Source organism: Pelodiscus sinensis, unplaced genomic scaffold (assembly GCF_049634645.1).
Source record: "Pelodiscus sinensis isolate JC-2024 unplaced genomic scaffold, ASM4963464v1 ctg86, whole genome shotgun sequence".
Lineage (NCBI taxonomy): Eukaryota > Metazoa > Chordata > Testudines > Trionychidae > Pelodiscus > Pelodiscus sinensis.
The window spans coordinates 110,983-131,225 of record NW_027465973.1 but is presented as its reverse complement, the minus strand read 5'-3'; the positions used below and the strand labels follow the sequence as shown (position 1 = coordinate 131,225).

General features: G+C 64.8%; 1 protein-coding gene across 5 annotated transcripts; it reads right to left on the bottom strand.

The window, feature by feature from the left end:
* Window positions 1-1,533: 1,533 nt before the first annotated feature.
* On the bottom strand, window positions 1,534-20,210 carry LOC142825583 (BAR/IMD domain-containing adapter protein 2-like). Of its 5 annotated transcripts, XM_075917481.1 has the most exons (14): window positions 19,959-20,197; window positions 16,765-16,840; window positions 16,561-16,647; window positions 12,837-12,898; window positions 12,470-12,541; window positions 11,944-12,081; window positions 10,539-10,691; window positions 9,976-10,188; window positions 9,610-9,829; window positions 7,063-7,264; window positions 6,334-6,405; window positions 5,891-6,065; window positions 5,577-5,620; window positions 1,534-3,257 (listed from the first exon to the last, which is right to left on the bottom strand). In XM_075917481.1, the coding sequence occupies exons 1-14, from the start codon at window positions 20,004-20,006 to the stop codon at window positions 3,185-3,187; spliced, it is 1,635 nt and encodes a 544-aa protein (XP_075773596.1). In that variant the 5' UTR covers window positions 20,007-20,197; the 3' UTR covers window positions 1,534-3,184. The 5 variants fall into 5 exon arrangements, with proteins under 5 accessions (XP_075773596.1, XP_075773593.1, XP_075773597.1 ...); XM_075917478.1 differs by having other exon boundaries at window positions 9,610-9,814; window positions 16,561-16,840; window positions 19,959-20,210; XM_075917482.1 differs by lacking the exon at window positions 9,976-10,188 and having other exon boundaries at window positions 19,959-20,210.
* Window positions 20,211-20,243: the final 33 nt, after the last annotated feature.

The following is a 20,243-nucleotide window of genomic DNA, read 5'->3' as shown; positions in this document are numbered from 1 at the left end:
CTCCTCGCCAGCAGGGGGCGTCAGGGACACGCAGGGCCCCTCCCCGCCAGCAGGGGGAAGCAGGGACACGCAGGGCCCCTCCTCGCCAGCAGGGGGCGGCAGGGACACGCAGGGCCCCTCCCCGCCAGCAGGGGGAAGCAGGGACACGCAGGGCCCCTCCCCGCCAGCAGGGGGCGACAGGGACACACAGGGCCCCTCCCCGCCAGCAGGGGGAAGCAGGGACACGCAGGGCCCCTCCCCGCCAGCAGGGGGCGTCAGGGACACACAGGGCCCCTCCCCGCCAGCAGGGGGAAGCAGGGACACGCAGGGCCCCTCCCCGCCAGCAGGGGGCGTCAGGGACACGCAGGGCCCCTCCTCGCCAGCAGGGGGCGTCAGGGACACGCAGGGCCCCTCCCCGCCAGCAGGGGGAAGCAGGGACACGCAGGGCCCCTCCCCGCCAGCAGGGGGCGTCAGGGACACATAGGGCCCCTCCCCGCCAGCAGGGGGCGACAGGGACACGCAGGGCCCCTCCCCGCCAGCAGGGGGCGACAGGGACACGCAGGGCCCCTCCCCGCCAGCGGGGGGCAGCAGGGACACGCAGGGCCCCTCCCCGCCAGCAGGGGGCAGCAGGGCCAGAGGGACACACACACACACACACACACACACACACACACAGGGTTTAGTAACAATCTAGGTGTAATTGACAAGATCATTTCAAGGCTCTAACAACCCCCTCTTCTCCCCCCCCCCAGCTCACACCCCTGCTGCCTTCCCAAAGCCCAGCAGGGGGCGCTGCCCTCACCCTGGGCAGCAAGAGGGGTTAGTTTGATGCAGTTCCCAATACAGCATCCCCCAGCCATAGCCCGGTGGGGGGGGGGGGGTTACAGGGCTTGGCGCTTGCCCCCCCCCCCCCAGCCAGGCATCCCACAGAGAAGGCACTTTCTGGGGTGTCATTATGGGGTTCTCCCTCTCCCCCCCCAAGAAATCTGCATCAGCAGGCGAGGGAGGGAGCTAGAGTGAGATGCATGTGAGCACATGGACCAAGGCAGGTGTGGGGACAGCCAGCCCTTGGGGGGATGGACAGGCAGAGGGGGTGCAGGACAGGGAGGAGGAGAGGGGGGCTGGATAGATAGGGGGAGGACAGATAGAGGGTGTGGGGGAAGAAGGGGTGGGTGGGGGCAAGGCTGGGCAGGAAATCAATGTGTCTAAGGGTCTGTATTGATAACTGCTGCTAGTTGGTATGATGAAGTGGGGATTTGGGGGGGTGCCTCAGTTTCCCTGTTTTGCACGGCTCCCCGATTCCCAAGCTGCTCTTGGGACACCGCCGGCCCCACGGGGCATGGAGCCAGGGAGCTGCCCAGCGTGGGGCAAACAGGGAAGTCAAGGGGTGGCTGGAATTGCCCCCATCAGTGGAGGCACCCCCCAGCCCAGGGGCACCACCAGGACCATGGAAGAATGGCCACACATGGGGGGGGGGCGCTGCTTGGCCCTGGTGTGTCATGGGACAGGAACAAGGGGAGGGGCACGTGGTCTCCCCCTTGGCAGCCCCCTGCCTTGGGCAGGCAGAGGTAACACCCACAGCGGGGGGCTGCCTCCACGCCCAGGGACGTCCCTCCTCTCTCCAACCCGCTGGCGCCCCCAGGTGACTGTGCAGGGGCGTGTTGGCTTAACCTGTCCGGTCCCGCGTCTGAGCCCCGGCTCTCGGCCCCCCCGGAGGGATAAACCCTTCCCTGGGCCCTTTCTCCTTCCCATCCCTTCTCCAGCCCTCTCACGTCCCCCCCCCCCCCTTTGGCATCTCTCGTCCAGTCCCCGTCCTCCCCGGCTCTGCTCCCACAGCCCTTCCACCTGCCCCCCCCTTCCCGTTACCTTCTGCTCCCCCGCGCACGCACCTGGGCCGCCCGCCGGAGCCTACGGAGCGACAGGAGGGTCTGGTCCCTGGCTCCCTTCCGGATCGCTTCCCTTTTCCCCGGAGTGGCCACGAGCAGCGAGCGAGCCCCCCGAATCCACGTCCCCACTCCTCCGCCCCCGGCCCTGCCCAGCCTGGCTCTGCCCCGGCGGGACCTGACCCCCAGGCATTAATCTGGCTCTTTTCTGAACCCGGCGTTTCATCGCCTGCTCGCGCAGATCCCTTGGGACTCTGCCCCGTTCGTCAGCGCCCCCCAGACCCCGGCGACTCCACTAGGTCCCTCTCTCCCGTCTGAACTCCGACCCTTTCCCCTTCGCCCTGCCGGATAACCTGCCCCCCGCCTCCCTCGCTCTTGGCCCTGCCGGCTCGCTTTGCTTCCGAGCCCGGTCGAAGGACGCCACCCCCAGCCCAGCGGCCCGGCTTTTCCCTTCGCCCCCTTCACGCTGCCCCTGCCTCCCGGACCCGCTTCGCCCACGCCACCCGGCCTGCTGCCCCGCGCTGACGGGAGCCAGCGAGCGGTTCTGGGGTTACATCCGGGCAATTACCCCCGAGGCGAGGGGGCGCTCCAGCCGGGAACCCAGCAGGGACAAGGGGCCGAGACGCAGCTGGCTGGAGGGGAGGGAGACGCGGGCCTGGCCCCTGGGGTGGACAGACACAGGGACAAGGCCGGGCTGGACAACACTGTGAACCTTGGGGCGCCTCACAGAGCTCCCGGGAGGGGGCTGCAGCCCAGAGGGGGTGGGGCCTGGCCTGGAAGCAGAAGGGGGGTCCGGGGGGGGGATGGCTGTAGGGTGATAGAGGGGGGCGCGGACAGACAGAAAAGGGGACGGACAGACAGACACGTCGCCCACAGAGGGGTCGCTCAACCGGGCTGCTGTTATTTCAAGGAGCAGCCTGCAGCCTCCCCCTCCCTCACCCCAACTTTCCCGGGGCCCCGCGTGTCCCCAGCCCCCCATGCTCCAGCTCCCCTCGGGCCCAGCTCGGCGCCCTTCCCCCGCTGCCCCATCTCCTCGCTCCCTGGATACCCCCCAGCTCTGTCCCACCCCCCCACTGCTGTTGCCGGTGGGATTCGATCCCGCCCCAGCTGCTCCCCCGGGGTGAGGGGGGCCGGAGCCAGGCTGCCGGGATGCTCTTCGGAAAGCGGCCACTAGGGGGAGCCGCAGGCTGCACGTGCCGCGGCCCCCCCCCCCCCCCCCCACAGCTCGCTGGTCCTTCACAGTGTGTGTGGGGGGGATCCTGGCATCTGTTTGCGGGGCGGGGGGGAATCAGCAGGGGAGGCGGGCGGGCATCCTCGCGGCTTCACTGGATGAGGGGGGCCGAGCGGTCGTTGGTCACCGTCCGCTTCAGCCTCACGTGAGCGAAGGGGTTAGACCTGGGGGAGACAGAAAGTGGGTGGGGGGGGGTCACGGTGCTAGTGTGTGCGGGGGGGGGGGGGAGAGATTCCTGCAAGGGGGGGCAAACCTTTCAAGAGAGCCATGGGGAAGGAGGGAGAATTCTGAGTTTAGAGCCCCACAGGGGACGGGGCTGGGGGTGAACTTAGGGGGCCTGAGGCCCAGCGTGGGAGGTGGGGGAGCAGGGGGGCAGCATGGGAGGCAGTGGGGCAGAGACCCAGGGTGGAAGGTGGGGGGAGCGTGGGAGGCTGAGGGTACGTCTACACTACAGCGCTAGTTCGAACTAACTTAGTTCGAATTAGTTAATTCGAACTAAGCTAGTTCGAACTAACGCATCTAGAACTAAAAACTAGTTCGAACTAGCGTTTTGCTAGTTCGAACTAGTAAGTCCACATTGAGTGGACTCTGAACAGGGCTTAATGATGGCCGGAAGCAGTGCCGGCAGGGCATAAAAGGAGGACTTAGAGCGTGGAGATACTGTCTCAGGCTAGCCGAGGGCTGCGCTTAAAGGGTCCCGACCCCCACCCCGGACACACAGTTCTAAGGGGTGCCCCGCTTGCAAAGAAGTTCTGGCTTGGAGTGCCCTGAGTGCCCACACTGGGCACATCACACCACTCGGCCATCAGCCCGGCTGCACTTGCCGCAGGCTGCCATCTGGGGAGAGGGAGTAATTGGGGGGCTGCAGGAGAGCTTCCACCCCCAGAAGCCCGCAGAGCCAGCCCAGTCCTCCCCATCGGGGGCTCGTGCCCCATTCCTCCCTCACCTTCTTCCACTTGCCCTTCCCTAGCCCCCCTTCTTATTGATGTACAAAATAAAGCTAATGTTTCTTCCAACATTGACTCTGTCTTTATTGAAAAAAACTGGGGGAGACTGGGAAAAGGAGGTGGGAGAGGGGAAGAGAAAGGCTGGGAGAGGGGAGGGCAACTAACATGATCAGGGGTTGGGAACAGGTCCCAGATGAAGAGAGGCTACAGAGACTGGGACTGTTCAGCTTAGAAAAGAGGAGACGGAGGGGGGACAGGATAGAGGTCTCTAAAAGCAGGGGTTGGGTGGAGAGGGTGCATTCAGAAAAGTTCTTCATGAGTTCCCATAAAGAAGGACTAGAGGACACCAAAGGAAAGGAATGGGTAGCAGGCTTGAAACTAGTAAGAGAAAGTTGTTCTTCTTCCCAAAGCAAATAGTTAACCTGTGGAACTCCTTGCTGCAGGAGGCTGTGAAGGCTAGAACTAGAACAGAGTTTAAAGGGAAGTGAGATCAAGTGATGGAGGTTGGGTCCATGGAGTCCTATTAGCCAGAGGGTAGGAGTGGTGTCCCTGCCCAAAGTTTGTGGAAGGCTGGAGAGGGATGGCACGAGACAAATGGCTTGGTCATTGTCTTCGGTCCATCCCCTCCAGGGTCCCTAGGGTTGGCCGCTGTTGGCAGAGAGGCTACTGGGCTAGATGGACCTTTGGTCTGACCCAGGACGGCCATTGTAAGCTCAGGGCTCAGGGTCGGGGGTCTCAGTGGACCCCCTTGATTTTCATGCACACCTGCTCCTGGGTGGCCAGGCTGGCAGCTCTCCTGCCCTAGACGGCCACTTTCCTGTGCCTAGTGCGGAGATCGTGGACGAGGTCCACGATGTCCGCACTAGCCCAGGAAGGTGCCCGCCTCTTGCGGTCCAGGGCAAGCTCCCGGGAGCCGCCAGCCTGGTCCCGGCAAGAGGGGGTGGGCTGGGAGGCATCGGGTGGGTGGCTCTGTGCCGTGCCAGGTGCAGGGTCTGCTAGCTGGGTGCTGGCAGGCTTGCACCTGGCACGGACACCGTAGCCAGCCCGTGCCCCTTTAAGGGGTCCGGGGCCGGGAGGGGGGCATAGAGTTTCCCTGGTGTTGGCCAGAGTGGCCACCAGGGAAACCTGGGGAGGGCTAGCCTCCCACTAGTTCGAACTAAAGGGCTACACAGCCCTTAGTTCGAACTAGCTAGTTCGAACTAGGCGTTAGTCCTCGTAAAATGAGGTTTTCCTAGTTCGAACTAAGCGCTCCGCTAGTTCGATTCAAATTCGAACTAGCAGAGCGCTAGTGTAGCGCCTATTAAAGTTAGTTCGAACTAACTTTCTAGTGTAGACATACCCTGAGGGGCCAGGAGGGCAGCGTGGAAAGCAGGGGATAGAGGTTTAGCGGGGGAGGCAGAGGCCCAGCATGGGAGGTGGGGAGAGAATGGGGGGCAGCATGGGAGGCGGGGGGGCAGGACATCAGTGGGCGAGAGCCGTCAGATGGGGCTTCACTGGAGGGGCAGAGCCCCAGGGCACGGCCCTCGCTGCTCTCACCTGGACGGGGACGAGTTCGGGGGGCTCCCAAATTCGTTCGCCAACTGGGAAGAGGCAGGAGAGAAGCGGATTAACCAGAGGGTGAGACTAGGGGGAGGGGGGGCAGGAGAGAGGAGGGGCCGGGCACATGGGGGTCCTCACACGCCCCCAGGGTGTGGGGGTTCCTCCGCCAGGCCCCCTGCATGGTGATTGGGGGGGTGCCAGACGGCCAACCCCGTCACTCGCCCCCTCTGAGCCGCACGGCCGGTCCCCTGCGCCCCCCACCCCATGGAGAGGCCCCGGGGGGCGCTCACCTGGAGGGCTCCCCCACTCACCTGCGACAGGTCGGGGTTGATCATGCTGTAGGGGCGCTGGCGGAAGGTGCCGGGGCGGGGGGAAGGGGTGTAGCGCGAGGCGGCCCCCCCAGGGCCCCCCTCCGGGCTGGGCCCCGCGCACCCCGCCTTGTCCAGGGTCCCCGTGCTGCTGCTGTTCACTTTGCTCAGCGGAAAGCTGGGGAGGGGGGGTGAAAATGAGGCCCTGGAGCTGGCCCCCTGCCCCCCACCACTGCATGTCCCCCAGGCCCCATCTCCCCCTCTCTGCCCTACATCCTGCCCCACCTCAGCACCCCCACCCCCCAACTCAGTACCACTGTCTGGCCCCCAACTTCACCCCCTCCCCAGCCCCTCAGCCCTCCACGTCCCACCCCCTATGCCAGCCCCACATCCCCAGCCCACTCTTCATCCTCCCCCACCGCATGGCACGCCCACCCCCAGCTCACCTGCCATGGGGTTTCTCAGGGCTCTCGGTGGGGGGGATCGGACGAGTATATGAGAAGGGGAACCAGCCTTTCCTGGAGGGGGGAGCAGAGGTCAGACCGGACGGACACACACACACACAAACACACACACACACACACACCCGCTGGGGCAGCTGAAGACGCAGTGAGGGCCCTGCTAGGAATCGGATCCGGTCCAGGGGCTCTGGGGGGGAAGTTGGGGCTAGTGGTTAGAGCTAGGAGCCAGGACTCCTGGGTTCTCTCCCCAGCTCTGGGAAGGGAGTGGGGGCTAGTGGTTAGAGTAGGTAGAGTGATTGGGAGCCAGGATTCCTGGGTTCTCTCCCTGGCTCTGGCAGGGCAGTGGGAGCTAGTGGTTAGAGCTGAGCCCCACGACCGCTAGGCTCTTCCCCTGGCTCTGGGTAAGGAGTGGGGGTCAGTGGTTAGGGCTGGGAGCCAGGACTCCTAGGTAGGCTCTCTCCCTGGCTCTGGGAGCGGAGTGGGGGCTAGTGGTTAGAGCTAGGAGCCAGGACTCCTGGGTTCTCTCCCTGGCTCTGGGAGGAGAGTGGGGGTCAGTGGTTAGAGCTGGGAGCCAGGTCTCCTGGGCTCTGCCCCCGGCTCGGGCAGGGCAGTGGGGGCCAGTGGTTAGAGCTGGGAGCCAGGTCTCCTGGGCTCTGCCCCCGGCTCGGGCAGGGCAGTGGGGGCCAGTGGTCCGCCCGCGGAGGGGGCTCTCACATGTGCGTGGCTTCGTTCTCCCCGTAGTGCCAGCCGTCCCGGGCCTCAGTCACCAGCAGCGCGATGACGTCCCCCTCCTGGAAGTTGAGCAGGGTGCTGTTCTCGCCGGCCGCGTGGGAGAACACGGCCTGCACCTGGCGCCGCTCGGCCCGTGGGGGCGGCCCCATCAGCGCCCCGATCCGCGGCAGGGTCTTGTTCTCCGCTGGGGGGGGTGAGGAAAGGGGGTCAGGCAGAGTCCCCCCCCTTTCCCTCCCTGGAAAGGGGCTTGGGGGGATCCAAGAGGAGGGGCCTGGGGAACACACGTGGGGTCCCCGTGGGGGGCTTGGGAGCGGCCCAGGAGGATACAGATGACAGCCGGGTCATGGGGGGGTCTGTGTGACAGATGCCTCCCCCCAGGTCTGTCCCAGCTCCAGCCAGGTCAGCCCAGGGCACGAGATCGCAGCAAGCGGCTCAGAGCCGGACTCTTAATTGGCTTAAGCTGGGCAAAATGTCAGGCCTGGGGGGAGGGAGGGCAGCTTCCCCCCCCACCCGTATGGGGTCACCCTCCCCCACACCAGCCCCCCACAGAGCCTGAGCCTCATGACAGGAAGGCTGGAAACTGGCGAGTGCGGGGGGGACAGGGACGGGGGACTGGACAGCCCCATCTGGGGTCACAGGTGAGAGGAGTCAGCTGGGTTCAGACGAACCCCTATGCAAACACTTGGAAAGTAATAAAGTGATAGGGAATAGCCAGCATGGGTTTGTGAAGAACAAGTCATGCCAAACTAATCTGATAGCATTCTTTGATAAGATAACGAGCCTTGTGGATAAGGGAGAAGCGGTGGATGTCATATACCTAGACTTTAGTAAGGCATTTGATACGGTCTCGCATGATATTCTTATTGATAAACTAGGCAAATATAGCTTAGATAGGGCCACGATAAGGTGGGTGCATAATTGGCTGGATAACCGTAGTCAGAGAGTTGTTAACGGTGCTAAATCCTGCTGGAAAGGGATAACAAGTGGAGTTCCGCAAGGGTCTGTTTTGGGACCCGTACTGTTCAATATCTTCATCAATGATGTAGATATTGGGATAGAGAGTACGCTTATTAAGTTTGCAGATGATACCAAACTGGGTGGGGTTGCGACTTCTTTGGAGGATAGGGACATAATTCAAAATGACCTTAGCAAGTTAGAGAAATGGTCAGAGGTAAACAGGATGAGGTTTAATAAAGAGAAATGCAAAGTGCTCCACTTAGGAAGGAACAATCAGTTCCATACATACAAGATGGGAAGCGACTGTCTAGGAAGGAGCATGGCGGAAAGGGATCTAGGGGTCATAGTGGACCACAAGTTGAATATGAGTCAACAGTGTGATGCTGTTGCAAAAAAAGCAAATATGATTCTAGGTTGTATCAACAGGTGTGTTGTAAGCAAAACTCGTGAAGTCATTCTGCCGCTCTACTCTGCACTAGTTAGGCCTCAGCTGGAGTACTGTGTCCAGTTCTGGGCGCCACATTTCAAGAAAGATGTGGAGAAATTGGAAAGGTTACAGAGAAGAGCGACAAGAATGATTAAAGGTTTAGAGAACATGACCTATGAAGCCAGGCTTCATGAACTGGGCTTGTTTAGTTTGGAAAAAAGAAGATTAAGGGGGGACATGAGAGCGGTTTTCAAATATCTAAAAGGGTGTCACAAGGGCCGTGTCCACACTCAGGGGTTCTTTCGAAAAAAGTACCCTTTTTTCGAAAGAACTTCCCCTGCATCCAGACTCAAGCCGCGTTCTTTCGAAATTATTTCGAAAGAACGCGGCTTTTCTTTCGATGGCGGTAAACCTCGTTTCACGAGGAAGAACGCCTTCCTTCGAAAGTTCCTCTTTCGAAGGAAGGCGTTCTTCAATGTAAAGAGGCCGTCTTCGAAAGAGAGCATCCAGACTCGCTGGGTGCTCTCTTTCGAAAAAGCGGATTTCCTCTATCGAAAGATCCGCCTGCTGTCTAGACGCGATCTTTCGAAAGAGGCTCTTTCGAAAGATGCTTTCGAAAGAGCCTCTTTCGAAAGAAGCCTGCAGTCTAGACACAGCCAAGGAGGAAGGAGAAAATTTGTTCCTCTTGGTTTCTGAGGACAGGACAAGGAGTAATGGGCTTAAAGTGCAGCAGGGGAGGTTTAGATTGGACATTAGGAAAAAATTCCTAACTGTCAGGGTGGTCAAATATTGGAATAAATTGCCAAGGGAGGTGGTGGAATCTCCCTCTCTGGAGATATTTAAGAACAGGTTAGATAGACATCTGTCAGGGATGGTGTAGACGGAGCTTGGTCCTGCCTTGAGGGCGGGGGGCTGGACTCGATGACCTCTCGAGGTCCCTTCCAGTCCTATTATTCTATGATTCTATGAACCCCCCCCGCCCCGCCTCATCTGGGTGTCCGAGCAGGTCAGCTTAGCGGAGGCCTGTTCGGTCAGGGGCTGCGGGGCGGGAGTGAAGGGCACCGGCAGGACTGGGGGGGCCAGGGGCTGCAGGGCAGGAGTGAGGGACACCGGCAGCACTGGGGGGGGCACGGGCAGGCACTTACCAAGCGTGGCAAGGCGGGTCTCCGTGGACGCTTTGCGGGGGATGGGCAGGGTACAGGAGTAGCCGTCGCTGGCCCGGGGCGGCGGGGGGGTCTGCGTGGCCGGCAGGCCTAGCGGGGAGGTGAGGGGCTCGCTGGGGGGCGGGTGCCCCAGGTCGCGGGAGCCCCGGGTGCGGTGGGAGTCGCCGTTGGGGAGCGCGGTCGCTTCCTGCAGGGAGATGCGCTGAGGAAGGAGAGAAGCGGTGGGGGTTCTGCTCACCAGGGACTGGGCTCACCCTCCCGTCGGGGCTTGGAGACCCAGGCGCCCGGGTCTCTCTCGGGGGGCCCGTCAGCCGCACCGCTCCCCGTTCCCCGGGGGCAGAGACGTACGTGGTTGAGGGCCAGGCCCCCGCCCCCCAGCAGGGGCGTCAGCTCGGCGGGCACCTCCAGGGGCTGGGGGGCGGGCAGTGGGTCAGAGGCGGCGGGCGCGGGGGGGCTGTTAGCCGTCTGCTTCACCAGGGCCAGGGCGCGGTCGGGCAGGCGTGTGGGCTGGACGCAGGACTGCTGCCAGCTGGGCAGCTTGGCCCCCAGCAGCTCCTTCACCTGTGGGGGGGGGACAAAGATGGGTGGGTGGGGCTCCCACTGCCCCCCAGCTGGGGGAACCCCCATAGGATGACCCCCAACTGGGCCCCCCACAGGAACTACACCGCTCCCCCCAATATTGTGCCTCTGCTACTCTCAGGCACTCCTCGGGGGCTCGTCTGCACTGACCCCCACCAGCCTCCCGCCCCACTCCAGGGGGGCCCACGAGGTGAAAAGATACAGTGACATCCCACGAGGGGACTCTTTGTTGGGGCGGAGGGTTACAGAGGAAGTGTGGGTGGAGAGATATGAGGACTGCGTGCAGGCGGAGGGATCTCGCTTGGGTGGAGGGATACGGGCGGGCGGCTCACCTTGGCGTGGTAGGCACTGAAGTGCTTGGACACAGCGCACTGGCGATCCACCAGGAACGAGTACCGGCGGCGCTCCTCGGTGAGGGCCGCCTTGTATCCCTCCGCCACAAAGCGGTCCAGCTCGCTCTGCTTGGCGCTCATCACCTCCACGTACTAAAGGGGGGAGGAAGGGCACAAGAAAATAGTCCGGGGCTGCACCAAAGCATGCGGGGGGGGGACAATCACCCCAACATCAGACCTCCCCACCACAGAGCTGGGCCTAGGTACCCGCTCTGCATCACACCACCGACAGCCCCCCCAGATCAGCCTCAGACGCCAAACCACACCCCAAATATTCCCCCATCAGCCCCAATGCCCCGTACTGGACCACAAATACCCCCCCCACATCAGGTCCTGATGCCCCGTATTGGACCCTGAATAGCCCCCCACATATGGCCCCCAACAGCCCCCTGCATTAGGCCCCGATGCCCCAAATTGGTTTCAGTGGGGGAAGGGTTAACACTCCCCCACTCCCTTGCCCCCCCCCACTTCCCCACTCCCCCCGCAGCCTGAAGAATGGGGGCTGTGACCCCGAAGTAATGGTTCCCCAGGCAATGGGTGCCGACAAAGGGGGGCCTTCCGGAGCCAAGGCGGGGAGGGAGGGGAAGGAGCAGGCGCCTGACATGCTAATGAGGGGGGGAGGGGGAGGGCCCTGACCAGGGGTGGGGGGAGGCAGAGGGCTGCGGGGGGGGGGGGGAGAAGGAAACACTTGCCAGAAACAATTCCACTCTGCGCCCCCCCCAGCACCACATGGGCTCCCCCAATCGTGTCTCTCCCCACACTGCGGGCAGCCCCTCCCCCAGCGCATGCCCCCACCCCCCGTGGCCCGGGTTCCACCCCCCACCTGCCCACCCACGCAAAGCCCCTTACGCTGAGATTAGGGGCCCAGGCACCAGCTGGCCAAAGAATGTTAAAACCCTTCGGAGCCGCGAGCCCTCGGGGCCCGGACCCCACCCGCCGGGGGGCAGAGCCCGGCCTGCCTGCGGCCCCAGCGCCGCCGTCCTGCCCGGCTTCCGGCCGGATGCGATGGCCCCGTGTCGTCCCTTGTTTTCCCACCCGCTGCCCCTCGCTGCCAGAGCCCCGTGGCGGGCGGGCGAGGGCCCAGCCTGGGGCCCTTTCTGCCCCCACCCCCTCGCGGCCCCCAGCAAAGCCAGGCCTGATGTCGGGCTCCCCCGTGAGTTCAGGGGCGCTGCGCCTGCGAGACCGTGCCAAGCGCGCCGCATGTGAGACTGGGCAGGAGCACGAACATGTGGGGGAGGGTCTCGGCCCGGGGGGGGGGCAGATGGCCCCCCCCCCAGCCGCTCTTGCTGCCCTCCACTGCATTTACCTTCCCCAGCCCCTCCTGGTCCCCCTCCCAGCCCCTCACCTGCACCTCGCGGTCCCCGTATTTCTGGGGGTTCTTGCTGCTCTGACACTTCTTGCGCAGTTTTTTCAGCTCGGCCTGGCACTTCTCGATGGCCTCCGTCTTGGCACGGTGCTCACTCTGGTACTTCTTCAGGGTGGCCTGCGGGGGTGCCACAGAGCAGGGGGGTGCAGGTCACCCTGGGGAGGGGGCAGAGGGGTGGGGACAGGACTCCCCGGGGCCCTAGGCAGGGCTGGCTTGCTCTGCGCCGCGCCTGGGACAAAGGGGACCCCAGTCTGGGTCTGAACTTGTGAGTGGCACAGCTGGGGAAACTGTGAGAGCAGGGGGCAGGCACCAGGCTGGGGGGGCACACGGCAGCGGGGGGGGCAGGCACCAAGCTGGGGGACACAAGGCAGCGGGGGGGCAGGCACCAGGCTGAGGGGGCACAGGGCAGCATGCAGGGGGCAATACCAGGCTGAGGGGCAGAGGGCAGTGTGGGGGGGCAGGCACCAAGTTAGGGGGGCCACGGAAGGGGGGGCCGTGCTCTCACCAGCAGGTATTTCACGTCCAGCTCCAGTTTCTGCTCCAGCTGGGACAGCAGTTCTGAGTGGAAAAGCTTCAGCTGTGAACAGCAGGAGGGGGAGGATGAGGGGGGGGGGCAGCGAGCAAGATACTCCCCTGCCCCACTTCTGTCTCCCCCCATGACAGCCCCCCCAAAAAGCCTCCCAGTATCCCCCTCTTCCCCTGCCCCCTGCAGTATCCCCCCCCATCTGAGAACACAGGGTCCCCCCCGCCATGCCCCAGGAATGAGGGACTTGGGGGTGGATCTGGGGGTGCCTGAGAAGGCAGCGAGGGCGGGTCGGTGGGGGGCAGGGGAGGAGATAACGGGACGGGGGTGGGCGGGGGAAGTTACTCACTGTTTCCTCCAGCTGCACCTGGATCTGGCGATGCACCTCAGCCATCTGGAACAGGGTGTCTCCTGGGGGGGGTGGGGGGGTTAGTCCATCCCATAATCCTCTGATGGAAGAAAGGGCCACGCCTGTCTGCCCCCCCCACGCACACATGGGCTCTGGCTCCCCACTTCCACATGTGAGCACCTGCCCCCCCTGTTAACACGCCCAGCGCTCCCACCCAAGCCTGGGGGTGCAGGGCTGGTGACCCTCCCACAGTCACCCCGAACCTGACAACTCGCACACACGGTTCACCAGGCCCCCGCCCCCTCCTGCAGTCTGCACCCACCTGCTCCGCCCCCGACACCACACCCCAATCACACCCGTCTGCTGCCCCAACTCCCAGGGGCACCTTGGATCCCTCCCTCGGGCCCATTCACCCCTCAGATCACTGACCACATCAGCATACCCCACGCACCACGCACACACACACCTCCAACACCCCCCAGTACCTACACACACCCCACTGTACACCCCACCCCCTCCAACGCACCCCCCAGTACCCACACACACCCCACCGCACACACCACCCCTTCTGTGCACCCCCCACGCACACACACACCTCCAACACCCCCCAGTACCTACACACACCCCACTGCACACCCCACCCCCTCTATGCACATACACACCTCCAACGCACCCCCCAGTACCCACACACACCCCACCGCACACACCACCCCTTCTGTGCACCCCCCACGCACACACACACCTCCAACACCCCCCAGTACATACACCCTCCCACCACACACACCCCTCTGTGCACCCCCCACGGGCACACACACCTCCAACGCACCCCCCCCAGTACCCACACACACCCCACCACACACCCCACCCCCTCTGTGCACCCCCCACGCACAAACACCTCCAACGCAACCCCCAGTACATACACACACACCCCACCGAACACCTCACCCCCTGTGCACTCCCCACGCGCGCACACACCTCCAACGCACCCCCAGTACATACACACAGACACCCCACTGCACACCCCACCCCCTCCGTGCACCCCCCCACACACACCTCCAACGCACCCCCCAGTACATACACACACACCCCACCGCACACACCACCCCCTCTGTGCACCACTCCCATGCATTACACACACCCTCTACCCCCTCTGTGCACCACACACCCGCAGCGAGCACGCGCTCCCCAAGCACCACACACACCCCCACCCTCTCTGTGCACCACACATACCCACACACCCCCCTGTGCACCACACACACGCCGATTGTACATTACACACACACACCCCCTCTGTGCACCACACACTCCCAGCGTGCACACCCCCCCCCATGCACCACACACACACACACACACACACACACAGCCCCCTCTGTGCGTCATACACACACACACACGGGTGCATGCACCCCACCCCCCGCCGAACGACAGTGCCCCCCGCCCACACATACACAATCTCGACTTGACCCTAGAAGCTGGGGAACACGACCCCCCCTCTCCCCCCACTCCACCCACCCCTTTGAGCCCCCACCCCTGGGCAGCTCACTGCTGGGGGGAGGGGGAATTGGGCCCCTGGAGCAGAGTTGTGGGGGGAGGGGAAAGGCCAGGCCCTGAAGGGTTGAAACTGCTGCCAGGCAAGGCAAAGGGGCACGGCTGGTCGTGGAGATGCGGGAGTGGGGGGGGGGGGGGGTCAGGACACAGACACTTCCCCCTCCCCCACTCCCCCCAGGCTGGCCCAGCCCTGGACGGGGGAGGGGCAGAGGGGAGGAAATTGCAGCTTCCAGCAGGAAAACAGCATCTTCCTGCCGCAGGATGCCCCCAGCACGAAGACATGGGGGCCGGATACCAGGGTAGATGGGCCAGTGGCTCTGATCGGGGGAGTAAGGGGGGAGAGCAGGCTGGATACCAGGGTAGATGGGCCAGTGGCTCTGATCGGGGGAGTAAGGGGGGAGAGCAGGCTGGATACCAGGGTAGATGGGCCAGTGGCTCTGATCAGGGGAGTAAGGGGGGAGAGCAGGCCGGATACCAGGGTAGATGGGCCAGTGGCGCTGATCAGGGGAGTAAGGGGGGAGAGCAGGCTGGATACCAGGGTAGATGGGCCAGTGGCTCTGATCAGGGGAGTAAGGGGGGAGAGCAGGCTGGATACCAGGGTAGATGGGCCAGTGGCTCTGATCGGGGGAGTAAGGGGGGAGAGCAGGCTGGATACCAGGGTAGATGGGCCAGTGGCGCTGATCGCGGGAGTAAGGGGGGAGAGCAGGCTGGATACCGGGGTAGATGGGCCAGTGGCTCTGATCGGGGGAGTAAGGGGGGAGAGCAGGCTGGATACCAGGGTAGATGGGCCAGTGGCGCTAATCGGGGGAGTAAGGGGGGAGAGCAGGCTGGATACCAGGGTAGATGGGCCAGTGGCGCTGATCGGGGGAGTAAGGGGGGAGAGCAGGCTGGATACCAGGGTAGATGGGCCAGTGGCTCTGATCGGGGGAGTAAGGGGGGAGAGCAGGCTGGATACCGGGGTAGATGGGCCAGTGGCTCTGATCGGGGGAGTAAGGGGAGAGAGCAGGCTGGATACCAGGGTAGATGGGCCAGTGGCTCTGATCGGGGGAGTAAGGGGGGAGAGCAGGCTGGATACCAGGGTAGATGGGCCAGTGGCTCTGATCGGGGGAGTAAGGGGGGAGAGCAGGCTGGATACCAGGGTAGATGGGCCAGTGGCTCTGATCGGGGGAGTAAGGGGGGAGAGCAGGCTGGATACCAGGGTAGATGGGCCAGTGGCTCTGATCGGGGGAGTAAGGGGGGAGAGCAGGCCGGATACCGGGGTAGATGGGCCAGTGGCTCTGATCGGGGGAGTAAGGGGGGAGAGCAGGCCGGATACCAGGGTAGATGGGCCAGTGGCACTGATCGGGGGAGTAAGGGGGGAGAGCAGGCTGGATACCAGGGTAGATGGGCCAGTGGCGCTGATCGGGGGAGTAAGGGGGGAGAGCAGGCTGGATACCGGGGTAGATGGGCCAGTGGCTCTGATCGGGGGAGTAAGGGGGGAGAGCAGGCTGGATACCGGGGTAGATGGGCCAGTGGCGCTGATCGGGGGAGTAAGGGGGGAGAGCAGGCTGGATACCGGGGTAGATGGGCCAGTGGCTCTGATCGGGGGAGTAAGGGGGGAGAGCAGGCTGGATACCAGGGTAGATGGGCCAGTGGCTCTGATCGGGGGAGTAAGGGGGGAGAGCAGGCTGGATACCAGGGTAGATGGGCCAGTGGCTCTGATCGGGGGAGTAAGGGGGGAGAGCAGGCTGGATACCAGGGTAGATGGGCCAGTGGCTCTGATCGGGGGAGTAAGGGGGGAGAGCAGGCTGGATACCAGGGTAGATGGGCCAGTGGCTCTGATCGGGGGAGTAAGGGGGGAGAGCAGGCTGGATACCGGGGTAGATGGGCCAGTGGCTCTGATCGGGGGAGTAAGGGGGGAGAGCAGGCTGGATACCAGGGTAGATGGGCCAGTGGCTCTGATCGGGGGAGTAAGGGGGGAGAGCAGGCTGGATACCAGGGTAGATGGGCCAGTGGCTCTGATCGGGGGAGTAAGGGGGGAGAGCAGGCTGGATACCAGGGTAGATGGGCCAGTGGCGCTGACCCAGGGTGGGAGGGCAGGAGGAGGAAGGATTCTGGGGCAGATGGGCTGACCTGGAACAGACAGTCCATCCCCCCCTCCCCCCCCCCCCCCCCCCCCCCCCCACTGTCACCTTACCCAGTTCCTTGGACCCTTGGCTGTCGCTGGCCAATTCCCCCAGCTTCACCAGGGCATCGAAATAGCCCTTGGCCGCTACCGTCACCCCTGCAGGAAAAGAGAGCGCCCTGGAGCGATGGACACAGCGCCCGGCCCCTCTAGGGCCCGGCTGGCTCAGGGGGCAGGAGATGGGGCAGGGCCCGGCGGGGGGGAAGCGCCGTTTACCTGAGAGGGCTCGCTGGTAACTCTTCCCCATCGTGACAAAACTCCTCAGCCCGGGGTTGAACTGGTCCAGAATCACCTGCACCGAACAAGGGCCAATCACAGCTCCACAGAGTCGGTCCTATCACCCAGGCTGGCTGGCACGCAGGCCCCTGAGGTGGGGCGCGGGGGCTGGGGGTACGGGAACCCCCGGCCCAGAAAGCAGCCCCTCTGGGGTGGGGCTGGGGGTACGGGAACCGGACGGGCTGACGGAAACGCACATGGGGGACGGACAGACGGACGGACGGATAAAGGGACGGCGGCTGGAGGGGCGGTGGAGACGGACGGCCGGATAGAGGCCGGGGTGTGTATGAAGATGGAGGGCGGATGGGTTGGGCGGGGGCCGATGGACAGACAAATGGGGGGGGACATGCGCCATACCGAGCCCTAGGGCTCTGGTGCCTCCCCAGCCAACTGGTGGCAGATGGGGCAGACGCGGGCGGCTCAGCCCCAGGCCCGGCCCCACGGCCCCAGCGGGAGGGCGACGAGCTGGGGTGAAGGCCGGGACCGGCTGCCAGCCCTTCCCCGCCTGACCCACGGGAGCCCAGCACCAGCTCAGCCCGGATCAGTCGGCTCAGCTCAGTCGCTTCGAGGACAGCGGGTCGGGCGCAAAGACGCTGTCTCCGGGGGGGAGGGGAGCCAGGACGCCTGGGTTCTCTCCCGTGCTCAGGGAGGGGGGTGGGGTCTAGTGGTGAGAGCAGAGGAGGCTGGAAGCCAGCACTCCTGGGTTCCCATGCAGACCTCCGTAGGCCCTACAATAACAAACGAGCACACGCAGCTATCGCTGGCCACGCGGACGCAGGGGTGAGGACAGACAGACGGCCTGATACACCTCATTGTGACACTGGACGTAGCCTGGATGCCCTGTCCTGGAGCTATTCCCTGGCTCCCGGTGCGGATCGGGGGTGCCCTGCACCACGGCCGTTCCCTCCCCCCAGGGCCCATCGGTGCAGATCGGGGGTGCCCTGCGCCACGGCCGTTCCCTGCCCCCCAGGGCCCATCGGTGCAGATCGGGGGTGCCCAGTGTCACGGCCGTTCCCTGCCCCCCAGGGCCCATTGGTGCGGATCGGGGGTGCCCTGCGCCACGGCCGTTCCCTGCCCCCCAGGGCCCATCGGTGCGGATCGGGGGTGCCCTGCGCCACGGCCATTCCCTCCCCCCCAGGGCCCATCGGTGCGGATCGGGGGTGCCCTGCGCCACGGCCGTTCCCTCCCCCCAGGGCCCATCGGTGCGGATCGGGGGTGCCCTGCGCCACGGCCGTTCCCTGCCCCCCAGGGCCCATCGGTGCGGATCGGGGGTGCCCTGCGCCACGGCCATTCCCTCCCCCCCAGGGCCCATCGGTGCGGATCGGGGGTGCCCTGCGCCACGGCCGTTCCCTGCCCCCCAGGGCCCATCGGTGCGGATCGGGGGTGCCCTGCGCCACGGCCGTTCCCTGCCCCCCAGAGCCCATCGGTGCGGATCGGGGGTGCCCTGCGCCACGGCCGTTCCCTGCCCCCCAGAGCCCATCGGTGCAGATCGGGGGTGCCCTGCGCCACGGCCGTTCCCTCCCCCCAGGGCCCATCGGTGCGGATCGGGGGTGCCCAGTGTCACGGCCGTTCCCTCCCCCCCTCCCTGCCTATAGGGGGGCAGTTCTGAGCGGCCTCTGGAGCCCAGCCCGATCCCTTGCTGTTCCCACTGGTTGTTTCCCCGGGAACCAGGGAGCCTGTCAAAAGAATCTCAGCTGGCCAGAAATCGCAGCTCCCCCTCCCCCCGCGTCTAATCCCCCCTGCTCCTGGGCAGCTGGGACAGGGGCTGGCAGGACCGGGGGCAGGGGAGCTGGGATCCACACCAGGCGCAGCCCCGGCAGCGCTCTGCACCCCAGCCCTTTGGAGGGGATCATGTCCAGAGGCAGGGCACTGCATGGAGGGGTCCTGCAGACACCAGCCGACCCCCCCCCCCCGGCGAGATGGGCAGGAAACTGTCCCCCGACATTCACCCTCATTTGTGGGTTCATTTCTCTCGATTCCCTGCTGAGCAGGGACAACAGCACCAAGCTTCGAGCTTCGGGGAGGAATCCAGATCTCCGAGGTGTGGGCCCCACGCTGTGCTGGGGAGGGCAGGGGCTGAGGTCAGAACCCAGCCTCCCAGCAATCAGGGGTGACTCCGGATTGACTCTGGGGGGGGAGCCGAGATCAGGACCAGCCTCCCAGCAATCAAGGGTGACTCCGGATTGACTCTGGAGGGAGCGGAGATCAGAACCCAGCCTCCCAGCAATCAAGGGTGACTCCGGATTGACTCTGGGGGGGGAGCCGAGATCAGGACCAGCCTCCCAGCAATCAAGGGTGACTCCGGATTGACTCTGGAGGGAGCGGAGATCAGAACCCAGCCTCCCAGCAATCAGGGATGACTCCAGATTGACTCTGGGGGGGGGGGAGCCGAGATCAGGACCCAGTCTCCCAGCAATCAGGGGTGACTCCGGATTGACTCTGGGGGGGGAGCCGAGATCAGGACCCAGTCTCCCAGCAATCAGGGGTGACTCCGGATTGACTCTGGAGGGAGCCGAGATCAGAACTCAGCCTCGCTGCAAACAGGGGTTACACCGGATTGACCCCTCTCCCTCAGGGCTGCCCCCCAGATTGGGGTTAAAGCCCCAGCCCCAAAGAGCTAGAAGCAGAGGGGGCCAGACCCTGGCAACTGACCTGTCTCTGGTGCCCAGGGAAACTTGGGGTGAGTGGCAGGACTCCCAGCACCCCAACCCCCCCCCCCCATAGATGGGACAAAGCAAATGGGGGAGTTAGAGCCCCTTGGAGACAGCAGAATCCAGATGTCCCCCCCATCCTACTATGCCTCCCATGCACCCCTCCTCCATGCCCCTTCTCCATCCACCCCCCACATGCACCCCCTCCCCAAACTTTGCCCTGCCAGGCTCCAGCGGGAGGGGGGGCGAAGGGGGACCAGGGAGCTGTGGGGCAGGGATGGGGGACGGAGGAGAGTAACTATGCAGGCAAGGGGGGACGGCGAAGGGAGAGGCAAGGAGACAGCCGTGGGGCGCGGGGGGGGGGAGGCAGGGAACGGGCCGTGGGGCACGGGGGGGGGGGGAGGCAGGGAACGGGCCGAGGGGGTGCAAAGGGGGGAGCAGGGAACGGGTCGCGGGGGGGCGCGGGGCCCGGCGGCGGCTCACCCTATAGACACTCTCCGTGAGCCGGTTGACTTCGTCCGAGCGGGACATGCTGGCACCGGAGGCGGCGGGGACCGGCCGAGAGCTGGGACGCGGCGCGCCCCGAGGCAGGGACCGGAGGGCGGGGGCTGCGGGAAGGGGCGGGGGCCGGGGTGGGCAGCACCGGCGGGAGGAGGGGGAGGGGGCGGAGTTGGGGGTCAGGAAGGGAGGGAGCTGGGGAGCGTGGGGAGCTGGGGGGTAGGTCCGCGCTTGGGGGGCAGGTGGAGATGTGGGGAAGGGGGTGGGGGG

Coding starts and splice junctions, on each gene's coding strand:
- LOC142825583 (XM_075917477.1), bottom strand. CDS start 20,006: ATGTCCCGCTCGGACGAAGTCAACCGGCTCACGGAGAGTGTCTATAGG. Junction 6,066..6,333: donor CCTGAGAAACCCCATGGCAG/GTGAGCTGGGGG, acceptor CCCCCTCCCCAG/CTTTCCGCTGAGCAAAGTGA. Junction 5,621..5,890: donor TCAACCCCGACCTGTCGCAG/GTGAGTGGGGGA, acceptor GCCTCTTCCCAG/TTGGCGAACGAATTTGGGAG.